This window comes from Rhodnius prolixus, unplaced genomic scaffold, assembly GCF_049639745.1.
Source record: "Rhodnius prolixus isolate KJV_2025 unplaced genomic scaffold, Rpr scaffold_3, whole genome shotgun sequence".
NCBI lineage: Eukaryota > Metazoa > Arthropoda > Insecta > Hemiptera > Reduviidae > Rhodnius > Rhodnius prolixus.
The window spans coordinates 15764298-15787266 of NW_027411603.1; the positions used below are offsets into that span (position 1 = coordinate 15764298).

Consider the following 22969-nt stretch of genomic DNA (forward strand, 5'->3'; position numbering starts at 1 on the left):
CTGTAACGGTCTACCGCTGTGTAAAAGCCAGCTAAGAGAAAGGCCTCAGTTGGGGTGGTTGCATATGTGTTTTCCCAGCCAGTGATTGACAGGTGGGAGCAAGACAGGCGGAGTTGGAGTGTGACAGAAGGTTGGAGGAGGGCGGCCCCAGTTAGGGTGGTGGCAGTATGTGTTTTCCTCAGCCAGTGACCGGCCGGTGGGCGTGACACAGACGGAGTGGGACAGTCGCAGTTAAAAGGAGGCAGACACAGCTGGAGAAGTTAGTTTTAGTCTTGTAGTTTTGAGAAGTTAGTCTTTGAGTGAGTTTTGAGTTAGTCTTGGAAAGTTAGTTTGGAGAGACACTTTGGAAGTGACAGTTTTGAGAGAGTCAGTGTTGCGGAGTGCTTTAAAGTTAGCTAGTCGGGCGGTTAGTCAGTTAGTGAGTAGAGCTGTGTTAGTGCAGCTGAGACTAGTGCAATTCGGTGCATTGCGGACCAGTGGTCAGTCGTGGAACAGTTTTGTGGCGTTACGTTGTGAGTAAGTAACAGTAAACTGTTGGGACTGTTGTAAATGGTAACTGTAATGAATAGCGTTAGTTGGTAGTAAATGTTAATGTGAGTAATGTTAATGTGCTAATAAATCAGGTTATAGCGAGTTTTATTATTTAATCAAACCCACATATTATTTAAAGTAACTAGTGGCAGGCATTAGTTATAGTTGTGAAGTTTTTAGTAAAAAGATAGAAAAACTTTACACTATTTTGTTGCTACTACCTCAGCTTTTCAATTTAACAATTATTTTAATGTAAAAGAAATAGGACCCTTATTCCGAACTCAGTTTGTTGTAAAGTATCACATCCAGTCTTTTGTGTTTAATTCAGTATGCTTACTACATATTTGTGTACAGGTTTAGGTGTCCGTGTAACAATACATTTCTATTCATGTATATTTTTTGTTAGTATTCTAGAAAGTGCAACTTTACATAGATATGTTAATTCACAAGTGTACAATATATATTGTGTAAAAGGATGTAAAACCATGTAGAGATAAATAAAAAACTAAATAAATAAATTAAGCCAAGCCCAAGTAACCAGGGAACTTTCAATTATAAAAGGTGCCACTGGGAATTACAACTAATTGGAACGATTGCTAGGAGTTTTCTTTTATTAAAGCCTAATTAGATTTTTCTATTCTTTGAGAAAAACTAACAAAATAATGGCAATCCTAAAATCATTGCAAATTTAAACAATACGTATATTCGCGTTTTTCGTTTTTTTTAAATTTTTTTTTGTTTGTTTTTACAAAAGAAAAACCTTCAAATAGAAGGAATTAGCTCAGTGGTTAGTGCTCTGGATTTTCACACCCGGAAATGTTCTCTTACAGCACTATCCAGTGACGATTGGTGTTATCTGTAACCAGTACACAGAACAGTGCAGACGAAAAAGGCAGAGACAATATTCATAAATTCTCCACTATTTTTACATCTATATTGTACTCAGTCACTCATCACTACATACATACTTACTAAACGCTTCATTACATCACATTCAGTTACAATTAGTCTAGAAAGGTATGCAGGGCTCGTTTTTCATGGAAGTCATGTTAGAGAAAAAAAGTCGATTAGTCTGGAGAGTGAATATTCATTTAAAAAACACTGCGAACTTTGCAAAAATAAGGCTGGATTTTCCACTCATACATTGACATTGGAGGTATTTCAAGCTTGAAGTTTCTCTAACGTAATGTGTGGGCTCACAAAATAAATTTTAATTAATTAATTAAGCTCTTTTTAATTAATTTTTAATATTCACACCATCCAAAAAACTACTAAAATCTACTTTTATTTGTAACATTTTTCCTGCATAGTTTGTTCAGGGCACTTCTTGACAGGGGAATTAATAAAGCACGTTATCAGAATAATGTACGGTCCGGTATTTTATACATTATAAAGGAGGAATAAATTTGTTGTCTAAATTTCTAATTAGAAAGAAAATCTTCAACCAGAAGTACCTCGGTTTTTCACTTTGCCAAGTTGTAAAGTCCGCTGTACTTATATGACTGATTGTAACTTAACTTAGGAAGAACATTAACATGTCGATCAATTATTTTAATTAGCATAATTTTACCAGCAAAAGTGTTTGAAGGGTATATTTTGAGGACAAATTCTCTTTAAAAATCATTTTAAATTCAATAAGCAGTTTTAAAAAGTATAGATATTGTTAGAAATAATCAAATTAAAGATTAAATAAGTATTCACATTCGGACTTTAAAAAAATGAATACGTTAAAACCTCGAGAATGCTAGCAATATACAGGGTGTACACGGAGGAGTGGTCGAAATTTGGGGAGGTGATTCTGCAGCTCAAATGCAACAAACAATATTCTCTTCACTTTGGCCCGATTCTCAATAGTGTCCAAGATATTTGCAATTTTAACTTTTCCGTCGATATTCGCGTTTTTCGTCTTAAAAACGGCCGTAACTTTTCTATCATTTATCCTACAACAAATCTGCTTATTCCAAACGAGAGAGCATTAAATTTCCTATAAATTTTCTTGGTACAGAGCCTCAAAACGATTCTTATAACAATGAAATTTTTACTTGAATGTCTAAAAAATTCTTTCTCGATGATTTTTGTTAAAATTTTCAACTGTATTTTCTCAATGGTCAAGGAATCACATAATTTCAGAAAATGTTGCGCATTTATTGAGCTTCAAGATCATAGGATTTTGTTGGTTTTTAATAAAACCCTACCCCGAACAGAGGGGTGTAAATGCAGAAAACTGGGATTTTGCGTAACCGACTTTTCACTACTAATTTACTCAAATATCAATTTTTGGAGAAGGAACAAAAAGAAAAGTAACCATTTTAGTTTTTCACAATTATTATTTAATAAAACGGAAGTAAAAAAATAAAGTAGCAATAAAACGCAGTAGTTGACTACAATTGTTTGTGCAACTTATTTTAATGACATAATGGAGGTTTTTTTTACCAAAGTTAATTAACAATAATTCAAAAATAAAATGGTTATTTTCTTTTTGTTCCTTCTCCTAAAAATTGATTAGTTTTGAAATTAATTAACTTTGATGAAAAAAAATCTATATTATGTCGTTAAAAAATGTTGCACAAAGAATTTTGTAGACATTCAAGTAAAAATTTCATTGTTATAAGAATCGTTTTGAGACTCTGTACCAAGCAGATTTATAGGAAATTTAATGCTCTTCCGTTTGGAATAAGCAGATTTGTTGTAGGATAAAGGATAAAAAAGTTACGGCCGTTTTTATGGTGAAAAACGCGAATATCGACGGAAAAGTTAAAAATGCAAATATCTTGGACACTATTGAGAATCGGGCCAAAGTGAAGAGAATATTTTTTGTTGCATTTGAGCTGCTGAATCACCTCCCGAAGTTTCGACCACTCCACCGTATACACCCTGTGTAGTCAGGTGAATGTACCAAATTGATTTCTTTTTTTTTTTTTTAATTTTCTACCAGAAGAAAATTTAAGGGGCAGGTTAATATCCATTAAGTTTTTTTCCAAGCTTTAAAATTAAATATTTCACAAAAACAATAAATCAATAAATAAAATTAAATATTCTAAAACATTATTTAAAAAGTAATATTTCAATTTTACTTGAGAAACAGCAGATAAGAGAGTTGTGGCAGTCTAAAGTTTATTTTGTGTAAACATTAATTTCGCTCTGTCTTACTGTACTTTTATTTTCTTTTGGCTGCTAAATGACCTTTATGCAGGTACTTGTCTTAAAAAATATGAAAAGATGTGCCCCTACTAAGTTTGCTCAGTTATTAGTTAGCACTGGTACCGAATTCAACTTGCTTTTAGTTAGTTAACTTCCTTTTAAAAAAAATTCTCTTAGTTTTTATCAAATAGTATTTTATAGTTTATGACTGTATAGAAGAAATAATAATAGAAATTAAATTAATTTCATTTTTTATTGCATATTTCAAGAAATTATTGTGGTAAGCTAATATTTCACCAGCTACTATTCTATTAATAGAGATTTGATTAATTCTAAAATAAATCAAAGAGTAAACCTAATTGTTAGAATCATAAAAATGGAAATACCATTCAATAATATTGCTATGCCCGTTCGTTATCAGATTATGATTTGAATTCATGATGTGTGAACTAATTATTTCTAATCAGAATTAAAACTTTCCGGTAGGACAGTTTGTACAAGGGATCGTCAAAAACTGCGCTAAAAAATGTAACGTTGAAAAACACCCACATTTTTTCTCTTTTTCTATAAAAGATAAAATACCCAAATGTCCTTTTTTTAATTTTAATACAAAATGTTTTTTTTTTTTTTAAATTTTACAGGTAGAACCATATTACGCTCCAAGTTTTCAGAATGCAGGAAATAAAAAAAGAAGTATTGGAAACAATTTTAAGAAGATTTTATCGTCAGAATATCTTAGCGAAAGTGATTAATTTTAATTCAGAAGGAGCTACTTCAAAAGGAGATAATTTTACAAGTAGTATGAAGAGAATTAGATTTAATGTGGTACTAAATTCTGGCAAAGAAAGTGTGGATTCTGTAATAATCAAGGAGCTTCCCCATTTGAAGTATTCGAGAGAAACCTGGATAAAAACAGGGATTTTCCCGATAGAAATCTCGGTAATAAAATTTTAAATTTATGGCTAATACTTTAATTAACTATGATAGAAAACCGTTCTTAGTTAGTTGATGATGGAAGATTCTTATGAAGTCATTATGTTTTTGGTATGGCATTTCTTGTCTTCTTTTTTTTTTTTAAATGATCCTCTTAATTTCAAAAATTTCTTCATATTTCGTTGCATTAAATAATGATGAATTTTCAGGTTTATCGCGACATTTTACCAGCAATGGAGAGTGTGATGGCGGAAGTTCAAGATTTTACCGAACCATTATGGCCTAAATGTATTGATTTTACGGCCAATGAGAAAATTATTTTGGAAGATCTAACGGTATCATAATAATTTAGATTGATATGAAAATTCCCTTTATTATGCTTTATGTTGTGAACAGGATTTGCTTTTTATCACCTGCCTTTTCAGAAATGGGAAATTCATTCTCTTATATTTTTTGATCTCCCGAGAGTAGTGGCTAGCGACCTACAGATCAAAGAGTCATCAAATGGAGCGCAAATATACAAATATTTGTAAAATATCATCCGTCGTAGCAAGCCTTTTTTTATTTTGATAATGAGAAAACTCACCAAGCATGGCGATGAAATCGTTTTATATTTCCAACCATGTTTTCATAAAAATATTTTTTAGCATTGACGCATAATGCGAGATAAAAAGACGCAAAATGCGTTTGATATCTAGGTAAGCTAGATTCCACAGAACTAGTTGCAAAATTTTTTAAAGAGTTGAAAACTAAGAACAATTTCTTCCTTCCTTGAACTTTTCAGACACCCAATTCAAATTCCTCGTGTTGGTACTTTTTATTTATTGCAAAAAAAATAATTTGAAAAAGATGCACTTATAACTCCATCCACGACACCTCATCTTCTTTACTTAGAGTTTATAACATCCTTTCTAGCTATTATTCAATTGTATTAATAAATTTTCTAAATTGTAGAAATATGGATATAAAATGGTAAAGAGAAAGCAAGCATTGAATTGGGACCATTGTGTATTAGTTATGAAATCTTTAGCAAAATTTCATGCAATATCTGTCATCGTCCATGAGAAAAGATTAATAAATTTGAATATTTTCGGAGAGCACATCTATCAGAGAAAAACTGCACAAAGTATACTTAATGGATTGATTAAAGATTATTTTAGAAAACTTACACTCACTATGGAAAAATCTTGGGGAACTGAATGGTAACTATTTTGTTTACTTGATTTCAAGTTCTTCAAAAAATTTTATTCCTTTAACTGTTTTAAATAAACTATGTGATTAATTAATTTAAATAAAATGAAAAAATTGGTATAATTTCCTAACAATTTCATTTTAGGGCACGTGTTATACAAAGATTACGAACTGAATTTGCACCAAATGTGATGTCGTTATTGTCAAATCTAATGAAATTGAATGAAAAAAGATTCAACGTTTTATGCCACGGCGATTGCTGGATAAACAATATGATGTTTAAATATTCTATAGACCACAGTACGCCTATATCTCTTAAGTAAGTTTTAATTTTATTAAATGAATAATTATACTAGCTGTTTTCTTCTAATTAATATTTATAAGAATTACTAAAGTGAATGGTGGAAAACCGTCATGTGTTGCTGAAAGGAATTTAATGATATTCAAACCTCAAAAGAGTGTTTCCCCAATTGCCAAGGCACTAAATTGGCAATTTGCTCCTATTTCATTTTGAAAGTTTCGGACTGTTAAACTTAACCATAGAAAATCTGCTTAAATCACTCATCATAATTCATGGAGCGCAAATGCTCAAGTTTTCTGTTTTGTTTTTAATTTAAAGCGTTCCTTCCAAGTTTTTGCCAAAATTTATTAGCTCCATCTTGTGGTAAATGTTCCATCATTGGGTGGACATATTTCATGAGGGCTTATCTAATTTCTTAGAGTTCTAACACAAGAACTACTGCTATTTGTTGAAATTAATAGAATCAATTGATCATTAGATATAATTTCTTTTGAAGTTCTGGGTTTTTTTTTGCATTCTACTTTTCCTTAGGTAATTCTTTTATGGTTTATATTAGAGCACTTAATAAATTTAATGAAGTACAAGTTTTCGGATTTTGTCTAACACTTTGTGGTTTTTCTACTGCATAACTTATAGAATATCTCGAATTTGTAATTTAAAAAATACATTGAAATCAGGCCTAGTCAAGCCGATTTGGAACGAAGATCGACAGTTTTTTTTTTAATTTTGATCTAAAGTAGATTTAGAATTTAAATAAATATGAATATATTAGTGCAAATGTTTATTCAATTACTTGGAATTAAATTTAAATTAAAACCATTAAATATAGGATAACATCGTGCTTAACCACGAAAAGAAATTAAAGTTAATCAGTTTTCAAATAAGAGGTGTATCAAAAGTCTAAATTTGAATTTTTGTTAATATATTCTCAGACTCCAGTATTTGTATATCTGTAATCTACATTTCTTTACACGTAAATAATTTTCTCTCAAAAAATCTTTGAAATTTTCCCAACTAAATTTACATACTGATATTTGATTTTGGAAAGGTCCCACAATCTAGTTTCACAGTGTACTGACAGTTGTCCTCGCTTTTTAAGAAAACACAAAACAATTTTTTTTTTTTGCGCCGAGTAAATGTACTTTTTTCATTTTTCTCATTGCCCTATACATTACTCTAATTGGGTGTGAACTGTACTTCCAAACATGCTGTTATGTGCGCCCCTAGGAGTTTAGTTCTTTCCTCAGATAATGAAAGAATGCCTTTGAAAATACATTTTAATTTCATAGTAAAAAAATCTAAAAAATTAAATATAAAATACTTACAACAATATCAGAATAGTTTGTTTGAAGAAAAGTGTGAAATAGAGAGTCGTGCTAATATTTACCAAACTAATAAATAGAATTAATGGAAATAGTATCTCCAAAGCAGAGCGATCTATCAAGTTGGAAATATAGTACAGTAACGGAAGGATCAAGATAAACGCAGAAGTAGTACTAAGATTGTTCTTTGTGTCTCGTGATTTTTTACTGTTCCTGTTCCCATTTTTTTCTCATAACATTTTCCATTAACATTATTTCCTAGATTAATTTTATTTAGTAAACTCCCCACAGCGTAAGCGTTCCTACCCTTAACTTTAAATATTCAATGTAAGTTATAAGATGTACAAAATGGCCTCTAGATATCATAATTTATACAAGCTATAAGTAAAAAAAAGTGCAAATATTATATATTCTTCGGATCTTTGAAAAAAAAAATTCATCAAAAGGAAACATTCTACAATTTACCGCTACTGTTCTTTAATACTACAGCGGAGTATACATTTTTAAACCCCTAAATTATAGAATGTAACTCCTGAATGTTTTGTTTGTTTTAGATTTGTAGATTTCCAAAATACCTTTTACAACAGTCCTGCGTTTGATTTGAGACTATTCCTCGCCACTTCGCCAAACCTAGAAGTAAGATACAGTTCGTATGATAGATTAATTGAAATCTACTACAATGCTCTTGTAAAAGAATTAAGTGATTATGAATATAGAGGTAGTGTAATTACATTAAACAAACTAAAAGAAGAATATGAAAGAGTTGATTTGTATGGGCTTGTGGCGGAAATGTCGATTTTGCCGGTTGTATTACTAGAAGATTCTGAATCACTGCCCGACATGGAAGATGTCCTGAGATGTGCTGCTGAAAATGAAATAGAAAAAATTGAATTTAATCCATTTGAAAAAGCACCGGATTCTGTAACCGACATTTTAAAAGATACATTGAAACAGATGTTCCCAGATTGTGTTTAAATTATTGGCAGTTTTTAAATTAATTAAGATATTTTTTGAAGTGTTATATGCATTATGTATGTTGAAGCATAGTGCAATGAATTTTTATCTAGCTTTTATATAGCGCACTGTTGTTCTTATTGTTGTAAAGATGATTTTAAACAAAATATTTATCGACATTAATTTGTATTTCAAAATATAATCGAGTTTTAGCAAGTTTAATTTGAATTTTATTTTCCACATTCTCTCTCTTGTTAATTAGCATAAAATAGAAAAATCTGTAGGCGAACGCATGCAAAGAGAAGAAGTACTTTCTGTTATGAGGCCTTCTTTGATTTTATCAATCACAACACGCGTCTTTATGGGATCAATGATCTGTTTTGGACTTCCATTTATTATCAGTGGTTGATAAAACAGTTTTGTGTAGAGATTTTGCCTTTCATTTAAGTTTTCGTCTCGCACTGCAGTTACTTATTCAATGTAATGATTTTAAACAAAACTTGGTTGCCAAAGTCTAAACTGTGCTAAAAATTTTAAATATTTTTCTTTCTTGAATTTTATTAGAGAACAGGACACAATTTTCTAATTAGTTTACCACTTTTTTGGATTAGGGGTCCCAGAAAACGTATTTTTCTGTAACTCAGTTTTGAAATTTTCACAAGATTATATTCCGAATTATAACCCTATTCCTTTTTATCAGCACTTTTTCCATTGTTTATAAACCAGGAATATTTTTTTTAAAAAAAGTCTACCTAATCTTTCATGGCTTGATCTGACCTTCAGCCTCTTTACTTGCGCTCTATGTATTAACTGGACTCAGATTATTTATCAATCAGATTATTAGATTATTATATCAGATTATTAGATCAAATCTGTAATGATCGTGCTCCTCAACTACAAAAAATAATATTTGCAAGAAAGAGCAGATGTAACCATGTAGCTTGCCTCTACTATCGATTATTCTTTACAAACAAAAAAAAGATCTGTGCTCGTCTGTAGTCGAGTAGAGATAGTAGTTGTGGAAGAATTATTAACTTTTTTTAGGCTAACTAATTGTTATAACTAAATGAAATATCAAAACTGATTCTTATCTACAATAAGACCATTAGGTTATCTTGAGGAAAGTGTGTTATTACAGTTTATCAGTAAGAGCAGAGCACCGATCTACAGAGCAGACAGACTTACCGATCATAATAAAACATTAAGTACTGCCGCCAATCAGATCCCAAATTCCCTTGAGTAAAACTCGTAAACTTTGTTAATACCATCAATTTTAGATCTCTAACTGCAATTTAAATCATTTTTCTAAGAAAATTTGTTTTAGAGTCCTTCTGGAAGGGGAAGAAAGTCACGTGAGTCTTCAAACGATATTTTTCTTATCTCATTTATATTTTCTTGATGGTACTACATTTATTAGTTCAAATAACATAAAATATATTATAAATATGTTTCTAAAATGCAAACGAGAAACAATAAGAGAGTTGAATTACATAATCAACGCTTTGTAAGATAAGCAATAGTGAATATTTGTTTGAATAAAGAGATAAATATTTAGAAAGAAGAAAAGAAGGTTCTCCTACTCTTTGTAGGAGAATCAAAAACACCAATCACGCAGTGCATTCAGTTTATCGGTTGATTTGATTGAAGTGGCTTTCAGTTATAGGTTTGCTCTTTGCTAAGTAAGTGGGTAAAGTATTTTAAATATTTGAAATTTATTTATAAATACTTACAGTAATAGGTAAGGTAATTGATATTAAATATAGTAATTGATATTATTAATTCCTTTCAAAATTTTCTATATGAACTTGTTGGGCCAATCTCTGAATGAGTTTGAAAATCAGAAAGTAGGATGAATTGAAGTAACTTATAAATCCATGATAATACAGATATTGAACATGTCTATCGGAGTTGAATTCAGTTCATACTCAATTTACAGTTCTGTTACTAATAAAGAAAATGATGGTAATGTAATTTAGCAGTTACAGTATTTTTCTATTTTGTTTGATGATTTATAACAAAGATTTTTATAAACATTAGGAAACAATTTAAATTATTCGGTCTTCTAAATTGTCATTGACACGTATTGCATTGGACGTACATCTGATTTAACGACGTGTCAATAAATAGATAGATTATACACTGTATTTGGTAAAAGTATTCACATTACTGGGGTTCTGTGCTTAATTATTAATTGTACAGTTAATCCAATAAGAAATGACAATACTTCCTAGCGAAAATTAAAATAAACAAAAACTGCAATTACAATAAAATGAAAATAATGATAATATCAATCATAATAATAATAAAAAGAAAATACCAAATTTAATATGATCTATATACCGAAAATAATAAATTGTTTCTCATAATTTAATTTCCTTTTTTAATTTTAGCAAATGAGAGATCTTTAAAATATCTTGTTCATTAAGGCAGGATTACCTTAATTTTAAAAGTTTTTTAGTGAGAAAATATATTTTATAAATGATAATTATTTTGAATAATTAAAAGTTTATTCAAATTAGTTGATCACTAATAGATCGTGATATATGGAGTTTTCTAATTGGTTTAGAAACAGCAAAATTTAAGTAGCTGGCGATCTAAAGTTTTATAACTACTATGTTAAATGACATATATATGTGTTTCAAATAGTCACGTATCTCTCAATTGAGTGATAACCCCACCTTTATACCATATTTCGTTTTGTCGCTGGTGAATCTAAATTTGCTTACTATCTCTATAACGGGAATCAATAACCCCATAAGATCCGGCACCTTTTTCTTAATTAAGATATTATCTGTTTTATAAATAATATCTGGCTCCCCAATAATTGCTAACAATCCTCTCAACTGACTGGACCAATTAATTCTCTGCTCCTGCACTCTACTTCTCTAACTTGCACTCTATCTAATTCTTTAAGCCTTTCAAAACATAATCGTTGGTAATCTGCTCTTCACCATTTTCAGAACTCTAGCCAAATATGCCAGAATTTTCTTAAAAACTGTCACACTTTACAGAACCCTTCGTTCCCTTAAAGTTAGTACGATCATTGCATCTGTAGACCTGTAACTTTTATTTGTAAGATATTCCTAGGAAAATGCTTCTTAAGGCAGTTCTGGAGAAGAAGTTGTGTTAAGTATGCAATATCGATAGGAATTAAACAGGTGTTTGGAATTCGATTAACTAAGGAAATTTTGGTTTCTCAGCTAATTTTAGGACAAAATATTTGCAACGTCAATTTTAATACAAATAAAGGTCAAATAAGGGCAGAGAAAGTCATGTTTATTACGCATCCAACATCAAATTATTAAAAAACGAAAAAATTAACATGTTAATTTATTCTGATATTTTTTAACTTCAATAATTTTACTAAATAAATTTTAAATTTGATTCGATTTCAGATATGGGGTCTGTAGAATGTAATTCAACCTATTCTGAGCACTCGAAAACTGATTCAAGCAAAGTATGGCTGGAAACAGTTTTGAAAAAAAGATCAAGAGATGAAGAAGTTTATAAGATCATAAAGTATGAAACTACAAAAGCGACTGTAAAAGGTGACAATTATTCTTGCGACCTTAGTCGAGTCACCATGAATGTAGTAGTCGGCAGTGGTAAATCAAAGAAAGTTTCTTTAATTATAAAAGAATTGCCTAAAACGGAGTTTAAACGTGCGATGGTCTCAGCAATGGGTGTATTTTTAAAGGAGAGTGTGGTAAGTTTATGTGAGGGTACATTTAAATATTCTATGTCCTGTTACTGTCGCAGAAGCTTATAATACGGCTTAAGTATGAAACAGAAAGGCCAATTCGTACATTTTAATTATTGCAATTTAGTACAGTGGAGTCTCGGTTATCCGTCGCCCTTTTATCCGTCTATTCCAATTAACCGCCACTCTCCTCAGTATTTACAAAATTAAATAAAAAACCAAAAAATTATTATTTACAAAACCGATTTGATGTCGCAGACATTGTATTCATTAATTTTAATACACAATAGAATGAATTGAATAATGAAAGATACCTGACCTTTAAGGCTTAAGCGTATAAACGTATAAAATATGTATACCAGTTAATACAAAGTTTTATACACGTTAAACAAAAGAATCTGGAAATTTTCCTGTTTTTTTCCATTATCCGTCCATTCGACTATCCGTCACGTGTTCGGTCCCGGTCATGACGAATAACCGAGACTCCACTGTATTATAAACTTTAAATACAATCAATATTTTTTGGGGAATATACTACTAATTGAGGAATAAAAAATAAAGTAAGAAATTGAAGAAAATAAAGTAAGATTTCCTTACTTATTCTTCTTCTTTGCATAAGAATATGCTCTTATTGCAGCATAAGAATGTGTAAATTTCACTTTTCTTTTGAAGTTTGGTGTACCCACATAATCTTACGACTTGTTTTCTTCATGGTTAACGGAACGCAGACATCAGATTGCCACAAAAAAATTTGTTGGGTTATATTGTATTGGGCTTTAAAGTCATTCTCTCATCCTAACAGTTGCTGTAATACTAAATGTCACTAGATTCCAACTGAAAAAATTTGTCTCTTTATTTATCTTGACATAAAAAACAAAAACGACAAATTTGGGTGTTTTAATTAGCGCAGAGAGAGGAAGTTGTTAAAAAAATGTAAATTGTTTGACTTCTCCAAACTTTTTTCTCTTTCTTTTTTTTTTTTTTTTTTTGAATTCTGGCCATTTTAACCCTAAAGAGGCCATCCTTACTTATAAATAACACTATGCACTTAAATATTAAATATCAATTTAAAGCGCCAAGCCCTACTTTTATCTCCTGTGAATTTATTTTTTAAAAAAATTTGAGGACAGTCACCAATTTATATTCGTTTAAAAAATAACTTGTTCTTTATTAGCCATGAATAGCTTTTTGGTGATATTGTGACTTTATTGTTGTAGATGTATCGTGAAATTTTGCCACGAATGACTGACGTAATGAGCGAATTATGTGATTACTCAGATACCTTATGGTCAGATTTTATAGATTATCGGCCTTACGATAGGCTAGTATTACAAGATTTAAACGTAAGTATTTTTTAAGTGTCACTCGTACTATTTTTAAATATAAATTTTATCTATATTCTTTGTTACTTATGGTATTTAATTTATTAACGACCTGTACAGTGTAAATGAGATTGCACATAAAAATTTGAGTGCCACCGCCTGAGATATTTAAACAAAAAAAAACTTCTTCTTTTTTTAAGTTTAAAGTTATTTTTGTACGGGGATTTCAAGTAATGGATTGAGGGTTTTATTAAAACCTTCTAAGAAGGATTTGTGTATTCTAAGAAAGTTGAAACATTTTGTTGAACCTTGTTCATTCAACGTTGATCTTTTTTCCAGATGTGAATCTTTTTGCTCCTCATAAAAACATTGAAATGTGGGCCAATATTTTAATAAAACTTTATTTATCTATTTTATTTATATTATCATTATTATTTTCCTGTACTTCTACGTAATAATATCTGTAATATTTTGAGAGAGTAATTGACTGAAAAATAAACATAAAAGGCTTAGGAAAGAGAAAAGTTGTGCTTTAAAGTGTCTTCCCTGTTTCGTATGTAGCTCCAGAGTGGTCTCAAATTGGCACACAAAGTCTTCTACGAACATTTGCTTCAATTAAAACAAATATCAGGTGAAAGGAATGCTTCACTGAATTTGGTGATGCGTCCCTGATAAATAGGATGTACCTATTTTGATGGATAGACACTGGTAATGAGTTCAAAAAAATCTATGATGATTTTGAAGAGATGGTAAAGGGTCTTTTCCGACTATCACATTTCTCACACACCGCTAACCACAACTCACAATTCTCTCCTGACCAGTAATTTATCTAAGTGGAACCGCACCTGCACTTACGTACTTTCAAAAATATCTTCTGATGCCGGCTGGTGGGTACTATCACTTTTAGTCTTAGGTCTCACTTCTCCCTCCAGTAGAGGATATTTGCATATTTGGTGACAGCAGCAGGAAACAGTGATCATCAACACTAAATCTTCACAGCAGATCCAGGCACGCCAGGAGAAACGCTCGTTCAATTATCGAAAATATTTGTTGAAGATGAAGACTGAAGTGGCTTCAGAAATTATCTGGAATTACGAATCTCTTTTAGAAAAATTGAGAGCATTTTCAATACCCCTTAGAAAAACGGAAAAATAACTGAATATGCGCAGTACCATTCAATGAGAAGAGGCGTAATAATGTTATTTCTGTCTCAAAATTTCTAAACCAAAATGATATAAAAGTCCTTAACTAGACTCATGTTAATGATTATTTATTCATTTAGACATTTCTAGGATCAATTATCCATTCTGCTGATTATTGTTTATTTTTTTAATCATAAAATAAATCATACATTATTTCAAAAGAGCATAATGGAATTATATTTTCTTTTCTTAGATTGCAGGATACAAGATGAATGACCGAAAACTTGGACTGGACTATCCTCATTGTTTGTTGGTAGTCAGAAATTTAGCGAAATTCCACGCTCTGTCTGTAATACTAAAAGCAAGAGATTTAATTCCCTTGGAAATATACGATGAACATAATTTGTACCAGAACAAAGGAATGAAATTTCGAATGGGCGAAATGTTTAGTAAACTATTTGAGAACGTTGTTACAACTATCGAACAACAATGGGAACCAGAATGGTAAATCGTTATTTTTATTTCGTGAACATTTTGTTTGTTAAAAATTGATTACAATATTATCTTTATTATCCTACTTTATTTTACATCTCAATAAGGCAGGTCTGAAGGATTGCTTCAAAACGCGCCAATTTAATATTTTATTAAGTAAAGCTAAGGACTGAATATTGAAGTACTGTTTCTTTTCTTTAGATCGTTACTGTTATAGCACTGACAATGTTTATTACAAAATATTACTTGTTTACCGCTTATTTTTTTGTTTCAATTCTTTGAAGTTGGTTTTTATTTTTTCTGTTGATCTAAAGGCAATCAGTTGGAAAACGTCTCAGAAAACAGTTACCAGATTTTCTAGACAAACTCTCAAAGATAATAGAAAGAGATGACAGCAAATTCAATGTGTTGAATCATGGAGATTGTTGGTTAAACAATATCATGTTCAAGTATGGGATTGATGGGGAAACGCCAATCTCTTTAAAGTAAGTTTACTTTATTTTTATAAGTTTCATCTTGAAAGAAAAATATGAAATTGAGATATTTGTACAATTTTTTCCTAGGACTTATGTAAAATCCTCTGAAGTCAATGTTGTTACTTTAGCTTTAGTATTATGAACAACCTAGACTCGTAGTCTCCATACGAATTAACAGATTGATTTAGTTTAGTAACGATTTCTAGACGAATCTACATTAGAATATTGCGTTCTCAATGATAATTTATTAGCATAAAATTTTATTTTATAAATATGTAGAAACTGGAAGTCTTATCTTCGCCAAATATTTTGTTTGCTGAGAAAACTTATTTACTAGCAGTATTTCGATTCTTCTCTTACACCAGAAACTTATCTTGGCCTTCTTTAACAAACTTTCTGAAGCAACTATACTGAACGTAAAAAGATCATCGATTTCCTTCTTTTTTTTCAGATTCGTGGATTATCAGTTGTGTTTCTACAATTCTCCTGCCTATGATCTGCAATATTTCTTATCGACTTCACCAAATTTAGAAGTAAGAGCTAAATTAAAATGGAATTTAGTTGAAGAATATCACAAATCATTGGCGAAATTTTTAAAGCTTTACAATTATAAAGGTGAAATAATAACTTTAGATCAGATTACAGAAGAAATGAACAGATTTAATTTATTCTCTGTAATCACTGGGGCACTATTACTACCCCTGGTGTTTCTTGAACAAACTGAAGAAATGCCAGACATCGAAAAAATCTGCAAAGACCATAATACTATAAAAGAAATGAAGCTGGAATGGCTGAGATTTTGTAGTCCAAACTTTGCAAAATTTATGAAATTAATACTGACTGATGCAATAGAAAGTAATACAATATAAAATGTACGATGTTTTTGATATCTAATGTACAAAGTTATTAATTAAACGGAATCTACCTTTTGTAAACGGTGCCAAGATATCTTGCTGCCGTAATTTCCAAATTTGGCTCTGAACATTTCTACTCCATTTCTTCCCATAATTTTTTTTGTATTTAACAGTGACGGCTTGATTCTCTCCTCTTTTTTTTGGGCAGATCAAGTACAACTTGTATGGCGCAATTTTAATTTTTCTTTAAAGAAAATAAAATTAAACTATCCGGTAGGACAGTTGCGTAAGGGTTGATCGTCAAAAAATGCATGAAAAACCGTTACATTAAAATTAATAATAATGAATATGTTGCAAATTGCGACTCTTATTTATTATTATTCTGGAAATTAAGAGCGTACTCAAAGGGGGCCGACTCCACACCAATCAGGGGTTTAAAAAAGTTGATTTCGATCTTTCAATGGTCGTTGAGTGTTATCAGGCAAATAGATGTTTAGGCCAAATCAAAATTCTGAGTCTTTCAAAAGTAATTGAGTGAATTGATCATATAAGTAGGGAAGTAAACCGAGAAAAGCAGTAGGAAATGGAGCAGTAGGAATTCTGAGAGGATTCCCAAATTTAATGTCTGAGTTATCTAATCGCAGCTCCTTTGCACTGAAGACCCTTCTGAATTTCTAAAATCAACGCGAAGCCTGATCTGAATCAATTAAACTGTTATTTTTATTTAAAAATAGCTAAAAATAGTTTCTTGCTTTGCTTAAGAATCATGCACAAGTCCAGAAGGAGTACTACAGAAAATAACAATTTTGAAAGAAATTCATCCAATTGCAGCCGTAAGAATTTTGGCATCCTAGGCATGTAGAATTTTAATGTAATTTTAAAGTTTAATTTAACGTCAAACCCTTTTCTAATATTTGCATTACAAATTTATATACGTATATAATCTATATAAATTATAAATTGTTAGAAACAAAACTCAAAATTTTGTGAATGAAATAAGAAGAAAGTTTAAAATAATGAAAATTTTAACTGTAAAATTTCGTGGACATTCAGTACAATTAAATATTAAGGTGAAGCTTAAAAATCTTTGGTTTGTTTTAATGGGGAAATCAATAGATTCACAAATGTAAATTGAAAAAGAAAAGAGATGGGAGAATCATAAAAACCAGAAAAGGAAGATGTAAAGAAATACTGTTATTGTAACTTGCATTTATATATAGAAGGCTGGTCTGTGTCCACTTTAATTAAACATCTAGGAACTTATTGTTCGTCTACAGGAACTTTATAATGATTATCTTTCTAAGTTAGTTATTTTTTCTGAATAAAGACTTGAATAAAGAAATAAAGTTCCATTGAAACAGGTGACTGAAGAAAGAAAGGAAAAAATAGAGAATTTCACCATCCATTGTGGTTAAATTTTCATCAGCCGCATGTCACGCTGGAAAAGAAACATGGAACCAAGGCAGGTCACAAAATTGTTATTTATCTTTTAATTTTAGTACTAAGATGTAAGAGAGTGGGATCCGTTGGTATCTTTTGAGAAATTTTTCGTTTAAATAATGGATGAGAGAAGTTAATCAAAATCTGAGCTCGCTCACAAGAGGCTCAGCGTCTCTAAGAAAAGCCTCTTGTCCATCTTTATTGTTGTCTGGTGTCATTACACAATCTACGGGAGGAAATCTTGCTTTTGCCTAGAAGAAAGGAGTAAAGTCTCTTCCTCTTTTAAGATAAAAAGTGAAAGTACATCTACTGGTCAGTCCACCATCCGCTCTGCCACACCACTTATAACTAGCTCAACTAATCTACCGTTATCTTTTGCGATGATCTTCTTTCAACTCTTACATCTGATTCTGACCTTTCTCTCACATCATCAGACCTTATATTTCGCTTAAAACACTACAGCATTCTCGCTGGTGGTGTTCCAAATGGAAATTCTAGCCTTATGTTTATAAATATTATTTCTGACTTACTTGTATGATGATTTAAACGATTTGAAGTGAACAGGCGTTATCGACTTCTCAAAAGACTACTTGACCAAACCGTTCGTAATCTCTTTATAACAAACAACTGATAAGTAGTTTTTTTATTAAAACCTTCCAGCGGGCGCGAATATCTCACAGATACAGACTAAGACTAAACTAATCGCAGTTTAGAGACGGAGCGGCGGAGGGTGCTGTCCTTTATGCAATGCTACACCCTCACGACTAGTTTCCTTTAATGCTAATCTCATCTTGTTTGGGGTTGTACATTTCTTTGCAATTGTCGATCCGTGCCTGATATATACTCGCGACCAATCGAGTAAGTTTCCAAACTTATCAATTATTTATATTTTTTCTTTCATACATGTCCATCAAATTGAACTATTTTCAACATTATTTATAAGAATATTGTTTTCTACTGACAGAAAAAGACATTGTATATCTCAAATAGGAGGAGGAAATACCTGCGAAAACTTTCTGACAGTCTAGTGGCTGAACATGCTGGTTGTAATTATTACACTTATTGACTTGTAAAAAATAAAAAGTACTGTCGTTTTCTGAGCATTTTTTATTTATTATTTCATTATTAATAATTACAGATGTTATTTAATTAATTTCATTGCTTCTATTGATAGGAAAAATTAAAAATAGCAAAGTTTATCTGTAAGATACGCGCGCTTGTTTTTGTAACTTTTGGGGCCCGCTGGAAAGTTAAAACCTATCTCGACTTACAGGATTGGAGTAATCCATCTTATCTTCAATGAATTCAATCCTTTCGTCCAAAATTCTCAGAACAATACACGCCGGTTAAGAAATTTCCTCTTTATTTAGATTGTTCAAGAATTTTCTTGAAACTCTATTCCAAGACGTTGCTATTCAATGTATCAGTTCTGATTCCTTTGATAATGGATTGACTGGTTTATTTACGTCATTATGATAAAATTATAAATTATGATCTGCTGAAATTAATATAACTATCATATTAATAATTATTTTGCTGATTAATATCTAAAATTAAAACAATTTAGATTTCGTAAATTCACTTTTACATAAGAATGGTTCGTGCGAAAACCAAGCCATTTTGTTAACAGTAAACAAGCACATAAGGTTTTACAACAATTAATTGATTTGAAGAATGTAATCAGTAGGAAACAGAAAACAAAATACCATATTAGAAACGATTAATAATTGTTGGAGAAACCATCTATCGATATGTCAAGAACACGGAGTTCTGTTCAGTCGCCAAGAGACTTCCTCACACCCAAGATGCGACCCATCCATACTCCTTCACATTCCTCTACTCTGGTGATGTATCGAATTCGATTATTGTTAGTAATGACTATTGCCATTTTCTCATTGTTTAAATCAAGATTACAAGCATAGTTTTTGCTAGTAATTTTCCATCTCCTTAACTGTTATTACTTGTATAAAGAAGGCGCATTGCATTGTTTATAGCTAAAATTTTAATTGGAATAGTTACTTAAAATTTTCCCGCTTTTTATAATTCCATTAAATTTATAATACATTTTTTAACTAATAATTCAACTTAAATACTCACAATCCAATACTGGACAACGAGTATCGGGTTAAGCTTATTAATTATTTATTAAAGAATTGACTCCAAATAGCTGTTGGTAGTTTTTCTAATACGTATTGATGGAGTTACAAATGCAAATGACAAAGAAAGTGCAACTACTAAGGTCATTTTGACGGTTTTCATTCAGGTATTTTTAAAGACAGAATGAATGCCTTCTTCATTTTTATTTTTAATTAAAAATAATTTAATTTAATTGAAAAGTTTTCTATTACAAAGTCAAGAGCAGATGAAAACAAAGAAAGAAGTAACAAAATACATAAATTTATCAAATTATTTACGAATAGAATTTACTTAGAAAGTGAAATATCTCGATGCGTTCAAATTCTGGATAGCGTTAGCGTCTTTAACATATACATTTTTTAAAACAATTCATTTCAAACCTTCCAGCGGGCGCGGCCAAAAAGTTACAAAAACAGCCGAGCGTATCTTTCAGATAAACTTTGGTATTTTTAATGTTTTCTATAAATAGAAGAAATAAATTAATTAAATAACATCTGTAATTATTAATAATAAAATAACAAATAAAAAAGGCTCAGGAAACGACAGTACTTTTTATTTTTTACAAGCCAATAAGTGTAATAATTAAAATCAGCATGTTCAGCCACTAGGCTTTCTGAAAGGTATCGCAGATATTTCCTCCTCGTATCTGAGATATACAATGTCTTTTTCTGTCAGTAGAAAACAATATTCTTACAAACAATGTTGAAAATAGTTCAATTTGATAAGTCTGGAGTCTTACTCGAATGGTCGCGAGTATATGTCAGGCACGGATCGACAATTGCAAAGAAATGTACAACCCCAAACAAGATGAGATTAGCACTGAAGGAAACTAGGCATGAGGGTGTAGCATTGCTTAAAGGACAGCACCCTCCGCCGCACCGTCGCTAAACTGCAATTATTTTAGTCTTAGTCTGTATCTGTGAGATACTCGCGCCCGCTGGTAGGTTTTGAGAACTTTCCTCAAAAATGTTTACATAAATTTCATTTTTTACATGACGATAAATATGTATAAACGAATCTCAATTTTATAGTGAGGTATTTTTTAAGATAAAAGTAAAAAATAAAATGGTAAAGAATTTGAAACATATCGGTCAGCTTGTTTCTTACAAAAATGTTGTTTTTTACATAAACTAAAGTAGTAATTAAAGCATTTAGATTGCTCAAGATTGTTTGTTTAACACTCGAAATAAATGTTGATAATTTTATTAAAAAAATTTATTATCTATTCGCCGTAAATGTCAAGCTTATTGTTTCCAAACTAATAAAGAAATACTTCTGGTCACGAACTTAATTAATTAAAAATTCTATTCTGGAAATAAGTTATTTACGAAATCATACTTATAAAAATTGTTTAGCGGAAATTTCTATGTGCTGCAGTATGACGTGTGATGATAGTGGTAACATTACGAACAAGTCATATCCTGTTTATAGGGTGTATGAGAGCGGAAGTAAACTCTCAAACATTTACTGCTCTTTAATACAGCTGGAGGTCTGTTTATTTTAATTTTTTTTGACTTAATAAATGCAAGTTATCAAAATTAAACTTTTTCATTGAAGTGAGTGTATCAACACATTAATTTGTTTAGGCAATGTGTTTAACAATTAGCTTGGTAATTGTGTTCAGCAGGGCTGAGCATTCTGTCTCACAATGACTGCAACAGCACTTTAGAAATTTCTCTGGAAAAATATGAAAAAGTGGAAACACATTTTGAAGAGAGAGAATCGATTGTAAAACAAAACAAAGGGTGCTGCCCAAATAGATCGGGTTGCTAGACACACAGCGTACCAATCAGTCAATCAAGATATATAGACAAAGTGGAAAAAAAAGAAGGAAGTCAACACCAATACTACACCATTGAGAGATCTTCAATTCGTCAGGCAAAAAAAGAAAAACGAAAATCGTTCCTAACACTTTACATTTTAGTTGAAACTGCCCAACCATCGGCTGTTTCCGACCATTTAGATTATGCACGCAGTTGAGCTGGAAAATTATGAAATTCAGATAGAAAAATAACCGAGTATGTAATTGCTAAGGCAATCTTCGCTTCAACAAACCTGATCATCTTCACTTCAAATCAAGGTGGAATCCATTAAAAAAAAATCGCAAATATTTTTAGCAAAATACTACTTCCGGCTAACTGATTTTGTTGGAACTTCCACACGTTGCTCATTTTAGTTTTTGTAAAAAATAAAAGTAACGACACTGAACGTCAATAACCAATAAGACATTGGTGATAATTCAAAATGCAAGAATCGGATGTTCCAGGCTCTAATTAAAAATGGATGACCTAATTAAAAAAAGAATTTCATGGTAATGAGATGTGGAGTGTCACGTTAGCTATCAATAAGGCGCAGACTTTAGGACTTCATTAATTCTTTAATTCTATGATCTGTGTTTTTAGTGATTTATTTAATTTGGACTTTTAATAAATTGGTTTCTGAGCACGAGCAGCTCCGCAATCACTTCCTGTTGGTGAACCTCGATCGGAAATGCCAGAATGGATCTGTTAATTTCTTTTGTTGTCATTTGGTAGGTCCACCAATAAACCTACAGCACTTCCAACATTCAAATTCAAATCCCTTGATTTGAAGGGAAGATGATCAGGTTTGTTGAAGCGAAGATTGCCTTAGCAATCACATACTCGGCTATTTTTCTATCTGAATTTCATAATTTTCCAGCTCAACTGCGTGCATAATCCAAATCAGAAACAGCCGATGGCTGGGCAGTTTCAACTAAAATGTAACAATTTTTAAATAAAAAATAAAATATGTTTAAACAAAGGATATATAGACCTTCAAAGCTAATATGCATTGCGGTACTGGGTTCGATTCCTGGGGTATAGAACCGGTATAAAGCCTACAGAGGCCTTGGATTTTATTTAAAGATTAATAAAAGAAATTTACCGTAAAGTATGTTTGCTAATCGCCTCCGTCCACGACCCCTAATTCGGTAGTTGGACGTAAAGCCCGCCTGAAAAATAGGCAATTAACCAAAAGATATATTTTTGTAGCCATCATTGCTTAGAATACAAAT

General features: G+C 31.0%; 1 protein-coding gene across 1 annotated transcript; it reads left to right on the plus strand.

Annotated features, from left to right (window-relative positions):
- Positions 1-3716: 3716 nt before the first annotated feature.
- Positions 3717-17821, plus strand: LOC141452226 (uncharacterized). The gene is made up of 11 exons (XM_074124151.1): positions 3717-3952; positions 4314-4611; positions 4815-4940; positions 5560-5807; positions 5942-6115; positions 7974-8392; positions 11769-12079; positions 13291-13416; positions 14791-15041; positions 15344-15514; positions 15957-17821. Exons 2-11 carry the CDS (start codon positions 4345-4347, stop codon positions 16372-16374), a joined length of 2511 nt encoding a protein of 836 aa, XP_073980252.1. The 5' UTR covers positions 3717-3952; positions 4314-4344; the 3' UTR covers positions 16375-17821.
- The last annotated feature ends 5148 nt before the right edge of the window (positions 17822-22969 follow it).

Bases quoted from the DNA above. Each gene is read 5' to 3' on its own strand.
- LOC141452226 (XM_074124151.1), top strand. From the start codon at position 4,345: ATGCAGGAAATAAAAAAAGAAGTATTGGAAACAATTTTAAGAAGATTT. The intron at 4,612-4,814 runs GTAATAAAATTT...ATGAATTTTCAG, and splicing joins TTTTCCCGATAGAAATCTCG to GTTTATCGCGACATTTTACC. The intron at 8,393-11,768 runs AAATTATTGGCA...ATTCGATTTCAG, and splicing joins GATGTTCCCAGATTGTGTTT to ATATGGGGTCTGTAGAATGT.